Source organism: Microcaecilia unicolor, chromosome 4 (assembly GCF_901765095.1).
Source record: "Microcaecilia unicolor chromosome 4, aMicUni1.1, whole genome shotgun sequence".
Lineage (NCBI taxonomy): Eukaryota > Metazoa > Chordata > Amphibia > Gymnophiona > Siphonopidae > Microcaecilia > Microcaecilia unicolor.
Window position 1 is genome coordinate 298,743,824 of NC_044034.1, and position 11,995 is coordinate 298,755,818.

An 11,995-nucleotide genomic window follows, 5' to 3' on the forward strand; every position below is an offset into this window, starting at 1 on the left:
GGATTCCCTCTGAACTTTCCCCTCCACCTGAAAGGAGAAGGTCTCCACTGGAGAGCCTTTAATTTCCATATTTTGTAAAGGAAATGGCTGAGGCCAATCCATTTCCTTTGGAAGTGGAGAATTAGTACAGGGCCAAGAAGCTCGAGGTCCTGACTATGTCTTCTCCTATAGAGGCTGTGACTGCACCTCTCCACAAAGTACTCTGCAAAGTCCTTGTCAGGAACTGGGAGTCCCCTCTGTTAGTCCGTTATGCCCAAGAAAATTGACACCCAGTATCGGATTCACGGTACATCTGGTTGTGATAGGCCTCCGTTGCCTCACAGTTCTGTGGTGGTGGAATCTTCTCTCAAAAGAGCCAGGAGTTCCAGGGACTATGCCTCGGCGCCCCGAGGCAGAGAAACTAGAACCAGGGGCAGCAGAACGCCTTTTTGTTTGGGGATGCCTATGCTCCGCCCCAGACCGCACAGCCAACTCTGCCCTAGACCCTACCCCCATAATACTTCTAATTGTAATATCATTTTTTTCTATTCATTCATGGTATATCAATTTAATATTACACTTATAACCACAAAATTAAACTATAGAGGTCACAGCGCACACTGTATGCAGAGAAAAATACCATACAAAATGGCTTTCTGTAGAAGAAAGCAAGGTGGGGGAAGGACTGGGGAGGCTGTGCTGAATCCACAGTGGCCACATATGCTGCTGCTGCACTACACAGATTTTTCTCTGGATCAGGTTGAGCGGGACACTTTTTAGGGCAGCTTAGTCAACGGACCCCTTTAATTTTAATATAATTTTAAACCTGGCTCTTGTGATTTTATGTATTTTTTTTTATGCATTTGTTTTAATATATTTAAAAAAATATTTGTATGTATTATATGATTCTTTGTTCACTGCTTAGACTGTTAAAATATAGGAGTATATAAATTTTGTACATAAATAAAATCTTTAAAAGTAAGAAAGAGAACTTGTCCTGTGCTGTCTATTGTGCACAAAGCCAATGAAAAGCAACTGAATGGCGAGTGAAAGATAACATTTTTACCAATTTTAAAGACTTCATACATGGTCTTTTGTTCACATATTTCCAGATCTATTGTCCAGAAAAAGTTCATGATCTGGGAATCAGAATTTGTTACAGGCTTCTTCTACATTAAAAACTCTTTGATCCAGTCCAGAGAAAAATCTGTGCAGTGCAGCAGCACACACGGCCAGTGTGGAATTCAGCACAGCCTCCCCTGTTCCCCTCACTCCATGTGGCCAGTTTGTCTATCCAACTTAGGCAACTGTTTACCAACCTGAGAGAGCTGAGCTGCGGCAGCAATCTCCCAGGCGTGGCAGGCAGTCAGCTGAGAGTAGTGGTGGACCGGTGGTGTGATGGCGATAGCGCTGCGATAATGTTGTTGGCGGCACCGGGTGCTAGGGTTGAAGGTAGCACCAACGACAGCGCCATAATGGCGGTGGCGGTAGGAGGTGTGGCGGTAGTGCCGTGGAGACCCAGATGGCAGCAAAAGCATTCTGCAGTGGGCTAGTTGAGAGCAGGCAGCAGGAGGAGCTGGAGCAGTCTACATGAGCAGAGCCAAAGTGGAGGCACTGAAGGAATTGAAAGGCAGTACTAGGAAGTTATGTCACAACTTCTACTGCCTTCTGATTGGGGGTGCCATGGCTAGAACCCTGGATTCTTTTGGGAAGGAAGATGTACCTGGCTTCAATTCTCATCTCCTGCATACAATCTTACCAGCTCTTGAGGAGCGTCTACTTGCAAAACTCGGTGCGACAGCTGTGAGACTTAGTTGACATGCTCCCTCCGGAGCATGCCGAGCCTTTTCACTAGAAGGTCAAGCAGCAAAAGGCGTGTTGAAAGTTCTGGCCAGAGGCACTTAAGACACTTTTGATGTGGCATCCAGGATATCTGCTCAAAGTATAGTAATGTGCAGACTCATGACTGTGTGTTTCTGACTTGGAATACTCTGATAAGCAGTGGTTGGTGGATACCTCTTGCTGGGGGATAACCTTTTAGGAGAGAAGGTTGAGGAAGTCGCTGACCAAATCAAGAAACGCACTGATACAATCTCTTCTGTCTCCCACCGGGCGCCTTCTGCATCATCCTCCTCAGCTGGGAGGATTTTTGGCAAGACAAGGAGGAGTAGCTATCACTATTCTAGGCATATGTACAACTCTTCGGCTCGCCAACCTACTCAGGCTCGGCCCCAGCGCGCTTGTTCACATCAGCAGCGTGTGCCTAAGGCCCCTGCTGCTCTCCAGGCAAAGCAAGGGCAAGCTTTTGAGTGGCTGCAGCATAGCCACAGTAAATGTCTGTCCTGGATGACTTGCCAGTCAGGGAGAGGCTACAATTTTTTAACCAAAGGTGGCCTCTTATAACCTCCGACTGGGTGGGTTCTTTAAATAGTCCGTCTCGGATAAACCCTGAATTGGCATCTCAAATTTCCAAATTGCCCACCGAGAACTTGTTCAGCTGTCGGCACAGGCAGGTACTTGCAGAGGAACTCTCCGCCCTTCTAAAAGCCCATGCAATTGAACCCATTCCACCAGGGGAAGAAGGGCAGGGATTCTATTCCAGGTACTTTCTTCTGCATATAGAGACAGGTGGGATGCGTCCCTTCCTAGACCTAAGGGCCCTGAAAAAACTCCTAGACCAAGAAAAGTTCAGGTTGGTTTCCCTGGGCACCCTTCTCCCAATGATTCAGAAAAACGATTGTCTATGCTCTCTGGACTTAAAAGGATGCATATACTCACATTTCGATACTTCCAGCCCACCGGAAGTATCTTTGATTTTGGCTGGGAACACATCACTTTTCAGTATCGCGTATTGCCTTTTGGCCTTGCTTCGGCTTCCAGGGTTTTCACTAAGTGTCTAGCGGTAGTTGCAGCATTGCTACGCAGACTGGGAGTCCATGTGTTTCCCGTATCTCGATCGGCTGGTGAAAAGCACCTCAAAGGACAGTGCTCGGGAGTCCATGAGGATGACTATTCAGGTGCTCGAGCTACTAGGGTTCGTTTTAAAGTACCCCAAGTCCCATCTCCACCTTGTCCAGCAATTGGAGTTCATAAGAGCCCTGCTCGACACACAGGGTTCAAGCCTACCTTCCAGAGATGAAGGCGGACAATTGTGTCTCGCGTTCAAGGTTCATGCCTCTTAGCAGGTCACAGCTCGGCAGATGTTGAGGTTGTTGGGCCACATGGCTTCCACCGTTACACCCATGACACGTCTTCACATGAGATCAGCCAAGTGGACCGTGGCTTCTCAGTGGTATCAAGCCACCGAGTGTCTAGAAGATGTAATCCAAGTGTCCCCAGAGCTTGTATGTGGTCTGTTGGACAATTCAATTCAATTTGACTTAGGGACTTCCATTCCAAATTTCTCAGCCACAAAAAGTGCTGACGACAGATGCATCTCTCCTGGGGTGGGGAGCTCATGTAGATAGGCTTCACATTTGAGGTGCTTGGTCCGCCCAGGAAACAAATCTTCAATCTCCTGAAGCTTCAGGCGATCTGGAATGCTGTAAAGGCTGTCTCACCAAATTGTTCTCATCCAAACAGACAATCAGGTTGCAATGTATTACACCAACAAGCGGGGAGGGGGCACTGTAACTCACTCTGTGTCAGGAGGCCGTCCAGATGTGACATTGGGCTTGCCAGCTTGGCATGTTTCTTTGAGCCACTTATCTGACAGGCACAAACACCCTGGCCAACAGGCTGAGCAGGATAATGCAACTGCACGAGTGGTCTTTCAATATGGGCATAGCCCGCAAGATCTTCTGAATGTGGGGCACCCCCTCAGTGGATCTTTTTGCCACCCAGATTAACCACAAGGTCCCTCAGTTCTGTTCCAGGCTTCAGGGCCACGATAGACTAGCATCAGATGTCTTCCTTCTCAATAGGGGGACAGGTCTTCTGTATGCGTATCCTCCAGTACCTCTAGTGGGAAAAACTTTGTTGAAACTCAAGCAAGACTGTGGAACCATGATTCTGAGTGCACTGTACTGGTAGCGGCAGATAGGGTTGCCTCTTCTTCTGGAGTTATCAGAACAACGGAGATTGGAGTGTTTTCTGACCCTCATTACTCAGAACAAGGGATCACTTCTACATCCCAACCTCCAGTCTCTGGCTTTCACAGCTTGGATGTTGAGAGCCTAGAATTTGCTTCCTTAGGGCTCTCGGAGGGTGTATCCCGTGTCTTGCTGGCTTCCAGGAAAGATTCCACTAGGAGGAAGTTTGCCATCTGGTGTGAGAGCAAGGCCTTAGATCCCCTTACTTGCCCTACATAGGCCCTGCTTGAATACCTTCTACACCTGAGTCTGGTCTCAAGACCAACTTCATAAGGGTTCATCTTAGTGCAATTAGTGCTTATCAACTTGTAGAAGGTAAGCCCATCTCTGGACAGCCTGTAGTTCTTTGCTTCATTAGAGGTTTGCTTTTGTCAAAGCCCCCTGTCAGACCTCCACCAGTGTCATGGGATCTCAACGTCTTTCTCACCCAGCTGATGAAAGCTCCTTTTGAGCCACTGAATTCCTGCCATCTGAAGTACTTGACCGGGAAGGTCATTTTCTTGGTGGCTGTTACTTTAGCTCATGGGGTCAGTGAGCTTTAGGCCTTAGTAGTGGATGCACCTTATACTAAGATTCATCACAACAGAGTAGTCCTCTGCACTCACCCTACATTCCTGCCGAAAGTGGTGTCTGAGTTCCATCTGAACCAGTCTATTGTCTTGCCAACATTATTTCCCTGACCTCATGCCCATCCTGGCGAAAGCAGCTTGCACACCTTGGATTGCAAGAGAGCACTGGCCTTACTACATGGAGCGGAGGAGTGGCCTAGTGGCTAGGGTGGTGGACTTTGGTCCTGGGGAACTGAGGAACTGAGTTCAATTCCCACTTCAGGCACAGGCAGCTCCTTGTGACTGGGCAAGTCGCTTAACCCTCCATTGCCCCATGTAAGCCGCATTGAGCCTGCCATGAGTGGGAAAGTGCGGGGTACAAATGTAAAAAAAAAAAAAAAAGGCCCCCAGACAGTCCGCTCAGTTTTTTGTTTCTTTTGATCCCAATAGGATGTGTGTCGCTATCGGGGAAATGCACCATTTCAATTTGGCTGGCAGATTGCATTTCCTTCACTTATGTCCAGGCTGGGCTGGCCTTGGAGGGTCATGTCATGGCTCATAATTTCAGAGCCATTGTTGCATTGGTAGCCTACTTGAGGTCAGCCTCCATTGAAGAAATTTGCAAGGCTGCGACATGGTCTTCAGTCCACACATTCACATCTCACTACTGCCTTGAGCAGGATGTCGGTTTGGGCAGTCAGTGTTGTAGAATTTGTTTGTGTTGTTGGAGTCTTGAATCCCAACTCCACCCTCCTAGGCCAGTTTTATTCTGTTCCAGGCGGAACTCTCATTCAGATTGTATATAGTTTCAGGTTAATCTGTGTTATGTCCTCACCATTGTGAGGCCCAATTGACTGATTTTGTTTTCGGTGAGCCTGGATGCTAGGGATTCCCCACTTGTGAGAAGATAGCCTGCTTGTCCTCGGAGAAAGAGAAGATACTTACCTTTAGCAGCAGGTATTCTCTGAGGACAGCAGGCTTCATATTCTCACAGTCCCTCCCTCCTCCCCTTGGAGTTGTCATCTTGGTTATTTTTACGTTATTTTTTGCTTTAGCATTAAACTGAGGAGACAATGTTAGCATATGCTGGACCGGATGACACTGATTAGCTTCGCCCAGCTTGTGAGAATATGAAGCCTGCTGTCCTCAGAGAATACCTGCGTACAGGTAAGTATCTTTGCTTTATTAGCAGCGTTGCCATAGTAGATAGCAAAGACCAAAGGATGCATTGTCCACTTAGTCTTGTATATGCTGCTAGACTACACAGCTGCAGCCAAGTTGTGGCTTGTAAGATTTAGGATAGTTTTGGAAAGCCCTATTTTAAACTGAGCGTATCTTAGGACTCCACAGTCAGTTGATATCATGATATGCACATTGAATATCCATGAGGGAATCTGATTATGCTGGGGCTTCAGTATATAACAATGGAGTTCCCAGGACAGGTTGGGACATCCTTGATAAAAAGAATCTGCATTCTATGGTGCATTTGTGATTCCTTAAATAGACAGTAAATGAGAGCTGTGACATGTTACATTTCCAGTAATGTACCAAGATGCTGGGCAGTTAGAAGGACAGTTATTTAATAGGGCTTTTGCCTCAGTGAAATAGTGGGAGGTAGGGTATAAGGAAATGTTAATCATGGTGTTCTTCAGCAATGCTTGTGTACCCATGACTGCACAGCTCCTGTAGATTACAGTATGTATTCAATGTTTTGATCCTTAGGAATCCCAACCTTGGGGAAGAATGTTGTTGTGGCCGGTAGATCAAAGAACGTGGGGATGCCTATTGCAATGCTGCTACACACAGATGGTGGGCACGAGAGACCTGGAGGTAAGATCAACCCAGTTTAGGCAACATATTTGTGGTTCCTTTAAGAGGAGGGAAAAGATGGCACAGGGGAAGAAGCACTGCTGTGGGCTTGGGATTGTTAGACTTGGCTTCCCTTCTAATATGGGGAAGCGTAAGGGGAAGACCAAATGAGGCGTCCCCCAACTTTGAAACAGCTTTCCATCATTGGTTTTGTAGCTTACACCTGGAATTTCAGGCCTGTGGCTTGGCTAGGGAGCGCTTGCTGCAAGCGACAAACCTAGGTTACCATGAGACACACCTCAGACCCAGAATTATTGCAGCATCTCAGCTATGTGAATGAGTTGGAGGTAGAGAGTACTGGAGCAATTTTGCTGGTGGAGCACGTTTTGGCAGCTGTGGGACCTCAAGGGGTTGAGACCACTGGAGGACTTGATTCCTGAACTAAGGAGGTTTGTGAGGCCCAGTGATGAACAGGGTGATTGTCCTAGCTGGAGTAGACTGCATAACAGGTTTTAAGAAGCTGGAGGTTGTAATCGTGCATGACCTTTGGAGAGCAGTAATTAGCATGGAGCATTCCCTGACTCATAGAGGCCAGCTCAGGGGGTGCTGAACATGCTCCTTCATTGAGTCCAGAGAGGGGTAATTTGTATTGTTTGGTACTGCCAGTCTTTGAGGTGCTGGAGTCTATGCCCTGACTGTAAGATCAAAGTTTGAGGGTGTGGATTTACTTAGTAGTTGGTCAGTGCTCCTGGAATTGTCCGTGAGTATTGTTTACTGAAAACTTGATATACTGCTGCTCCACAAATCAGAGGTGTACAGCAGTAAAGATTAAAATATAGAAAGCAAAATTTTACAATAACTTTATGCTAAAAATAAAATCAGAAAAGAAAAATGCCTGGTCCTCAGCCCACCGTGCAGCCCACCCCCCTTTCCAAAGTTTCAGCCCGATCTTAAAATTTCAAAAATTCTTTTCCAATCTGAGATATTGAACCAGAATTCTAAAGTGCTGTTGCAAAACGATAAAAACACAAAATGGCAATTGCTGTCTAATCCCTTTGCCAAAGGTTGGGTGGGGGATTGAGACAGCAATCGCAAATTCCTGGCTGGACTATAAGGAATTAGGATACTGGGTAGATATGAACATCCTTTGTAAAATGCTTTGAGCCAGTGTTAAGACCTTGAATTTGATGTGATAAGATATTGGCAGCCAATGATTTCCTTAAAGGACATGATCAAACTTAGTGAAAATTTTATCAATTTTATCGTATACTGTGATTCAAAAGATGGATGGAAATCCCATTATAAAGAGAATTGCAATAGTCTAAGTTACTGATCAGTAATGTGCTGATTGATGTAATGCCTTTATTTTGGAGCACTAAAACAAAATCTGACATCTTACATCTGAATGGTAGAAGAAAATTGTGTTCAAATGTACAGCCAAGAGTTTTCATAGATGACTGTAAAGGTAATACATGGCCAAGGAGCCTTAGATTATTTCATGGGGTTGAATTTGACAATTTTAATTTAACCAAATGGTTATTTAAAGAAGTAATGTCAAGGCAGACTGGATCTATGAGGTCATAAAGGCCCAAACATAAAATCGCCCGACAAAAAATTAACAGACAAGCCACTGAAAAAATAGCCCCTGACAAAACAGCCTGCCCACAGTATGGCCACTGACAAATGAGCCCCCCCCCCCCCCCCCCCCCGACAAAAGGACCCACCCTCGAGTATGTTACCTGTTCTGCTCCTGATGCTGTAACTGTGCGTCTTTGAGTCGTTCTGCTGCTTTGAGCCGAGGTATGTCTTCCCTTTGCCTCCCCACTTTCAATGCTCGCTATCCGGAGTGTCTCCCTTTTCTTCCTGCCTGTCCTGTGCCCTTCACTCCCTCTCGGCTATCCACCAACATTCCTATGGGCCACTAGCAATGTCGGCAAGGAAATCAAGCTGCTTTGGCCAGCCCCAGAAGCGTTCCCTGTGTTATGTCCCGTCTTGTCTGACACGACTTCCTATGTCTGTGTAGGCAGGGCACAACAGAGAGAGTGCTTCCGAGGCTGGACGAAGCATGCCGGACCATGCAGGGGCAAGTAGGTGTAAGAGTGAAGACATGCTGACTGTGTTGGGAAGTAGGTGGGAAGGAAGGATAAGAGATGCATTCCAGACCATGGGAAGGGGAGAAAGGGAGAGAGATGACAGAACACGGGGGGGGGGGGGGGGGTGCAGAGAGAAAGATGCTGCACTGGAGAGGGAGTTGAAGGAAAAGAGAGCACAGATGAGGGAGTGGGGAATAGAGGGGGGACAAGAGATTTGGGACCCCCAGAGGGAAGGAGACAGTGAAGAGCCATTTTGTCACAGGGGCCATTTTGTCAAGGGGTGCCCAATTAGTTGAATGTCATCTGCCAAGAAATGACCACTAATCCCCTGAGTGAACCAAAAAGGCCAAAGGGCTTAAAAGATTGAACCACCACCAGGAACAGTGAATTTAAAGGACTACAACTTCAAGTCAAAAATATAAGATAAGCAGACCTTCTGGTGGATTCAAGGTTGTCAGATGTACTGGACAGCAGACTGCAAGACACTTGGTCCAGTTGGAACAGCAAGTGGTGGACATTTCAAGCTTGCAGTTTTGCTGTTCTTAGAAAGCTGATACAGCCATTTGATGGAAGCTCTAGAACAGATTAAAAAAATTCCTATGTTAATTCCTCTACAATAATTCGGTTTTATAATATCTGCTGTAAGTCCCAAGATATTGTCTCAGACACAAAATGTAAACTGCTTAGAACTTAAGGTACAAGTGGTCTAGAAATTCCAAATAAAGTAATCTCGAATTTCCCTAAGTCGCTAATGATGTTTCCTGTTAAGCTTTAGTAGTATATAGCACTGGTGTCTTGGGCTGCCTTCAGTGACAGCGGGGGTCAGAAAAAGCAGGTGGCTGCCAGAAAGATGTTTTTGTGGGCAACCTCAATTATAGGATTGAGTAATTGATTCCAGTGGTTATTAAAGCTACAGTTTATCTTCATCCTGGAGCCTGACAGGAATATCAGTCAGCTGCATTAACTACTAGGCTAGTCCTCCACTCCAAGGCTTCTGTATTGTGGGTCTGTAGTTATGTATTTGTTTCTATCTGAAACTTAGGGGCCCTTTTATTAAAAGCTCAGCGCATGCTAACGGACATCATCGACCTGCGCCATGTAGTCCATAGGTATACAATAGGATGTGCAGCATTTAGCATGCGCTGTCTGTTCGAGCATGCTAAGCTTTAGTAAAAGGACCCCTTAATTATTGAACACAAAAGATGCACCTCAAGCTACAACCTATGGGCATTGAGATAATAAAACTATGCTGCACAGTGTAGCTCTAGAAATACAGGAACTTTACCCAACTGCAGTTCTAATCCTTTCCAATGGTCTTTGTTTCTAATTCCTTATCTAGCAAAAACCTTTCCAATCGTGAAGAATCAAAGAAAATAGTTTTTTTTTTTTCCCTTGAAAATCAAAGTGCATCTTTTTTTCTTCCAATATGCTTCTCAGTGTTTGAAGTATTAGGGTAAAAACTGTTTGTTCACTCAAATTGCAACAGTTTCTTGATACTGGTGTGTCTCCAGAGGCCATTTGTCCTAGTCTCCCAACTGTCTTGTGGTAGTGAGTTCTCTGTAGCCTTTATTTATTTATTTTTATGATGGATTAGTAATTTTCCTGTAGCCCTTTTTTCTTTTTAATCCTGCCTCTTTTGGGTTTATGTGGAACATATGATTTTCAGCAGGTTACTATAACTTGTTTATAGTGTTAACAGTATGTTCTGGTTCAAAACTGGATTTTTGAGTGTTTTTTTTTTTAAGTTGCATAAATATGAGGGCTTATCAAGTTTTGAAAAATTCTCTCTACAGGTGATGCAACAGTTACAATATCACACCGCTATACTCCCAAGGAACAGCTCAAACAGCACACTAAGCTGGCAGACATTGTGGTGGCAGCTGCAGGTAGGTGATTTTCATATATTTTAAAAAAGCAGCGATAAGCTGGGTGCTCCAGAAAACTTAGCTACTTGTTTCAAAGGTGGGAGGGGCAGGCTGTTTGCAGGTTTGACACTATTCTGGTTGTGATCATGACCTAGTGTACCATTATTTGTAGCATTTGTATCCCACATTTTCCCACCAATTTGCAGGCTCAATGTGGCTTACAGTTGCCATGATGGCGGTTGCCATTTCCGGGTAAACAGAATTACAAATGGTATTGCGTTAAGGTGCATACATACATGGTAACGTACATGGTAATATACATGGAACATAACATATATGGAATAAATTATATGTACTGTGTGAGCTCCACTTTTGTACACCCCTCAGTGCCAGTCTAGCTTTCCAGCTGGAGACTTTATATGTATAGGCCGGCTCCAAACTGGGGGCTTTACAACTTATCTAGTAAGAGAATCCTATTTTAGCGCTTCCTGACCATTTCCTGAAGACACTAATCCTGGTTTTCAGGATTACTGAAATTTGCATACACATTGATCTCGTGCATATTCATTGTGTGGCTGTCATGAAAACTGGACAAGGTTGAGAAATAGCTACCTTCTTGCTCATATGCCCCCTCATTTGGTTGTCCAGTAAACCATCTTATAGCCCTTAGGAGACATCCTGTTTTATTCCCTGCTTATGGGAGGTTTTAATTTCATTTCACACCCTTAGTTGAGTAGAGTACCACTGACCCAACTTCTGTTTCAAAATGCAGGTATCCCTAATTTGATCACAGCGGACATGATTAAGGAAGGTGCGGCAGTCATCGATGTGGGAATAAATCGTGTGCAATGTCCAGTTACTGGCAAACCAAAGCTGGTGGGAGATGTAGATTTTGAAGGTAAGATGAGTTGACCTATGCCTAATTTTCATTGGTGGACCTCATGGGTAGCTTCCAAATAGGAAAAGCAAAAATGAGGAAAGCCCTGAATTGTCCACCCTGGCTGTGGATTTCCTGAGAATTAGCTATATACCGTATTCTCCCATATATATATATCCTGCACCAGTAAATAACCCGTGGGTATCTGCAGTGTCTGTAAGTAGTTGTATAGCCTGCACCATGCTGAAACATAAGTCGTACACTGCGGACTTAAGGCTTCGGCAATAGAATATGCCAAGGTTAATGGAAATCGTGAGGCTGGGCGTCATTTCTTTGGATTAAAAAATTAGTCTGCGAGTGGAGAAAGGATGAAGAAATGTTGGCTAAACCCCACCTATCACTGCACGGTAAGGGAAAGCTCCAAAATGGCTGAATATAGAGCCGAACTTCAAAGAATGGGTAATAACACAAAAAGAAAGTTTCGGCATTGTCTCCACCAGAAACATTAAATTGGAAGGCCAGAGAGTTAGCTGTGCAGATGAATGCTACCGATTTCAACAGAGGGGAAAACTGCATCCATAAATTCATTTTAAGAGCAGATAAATCTGATACTGTCCTTGCAACAACTCTGGTTGCATATGGGACCCTGTAACTCATTTGTAATGTGTTGGACGGTGTCAGAACAAACATATCTTTTCTTCAAACAATTTAAGAGCAGTGTGTGTTGTTTAAA

The 11,995-nt window shown here is 45.0% G+C and overlaps 1 protein-coding gene across 1 annotated transcript in view; it reads left to right on the plus strand.

Moving 5' to 3' along the window:
- The window catches only part of MTHFD2 (methylenetetrahydrofolate dehydrogenase (NADP+ dependent) 2, methenyltetrahydrofolate cyclohydrolase), a 34,964-nt gene that overhangs the window by 19,308 nt on the left and 3,661 nt on the right, over positions 1-11,995 (plus strand). The window contains exons 5-7 of the mRNA XM_030201795.1: positions 6,341-6,448; positions 10,314-10,406; positions 11,158-11,283. Of these exons, the coding sequence (XP_030057655.1) occupies positions 6,341-6,448; positions 10,314-10,406; positions 11,158-11,283 (327 nt within the window). The remainder of the gene's footprint in view (positions 1-6,340; positions 6,449-10,313; positions 10,407-11,157; positions 11,284-11,995) is intronic.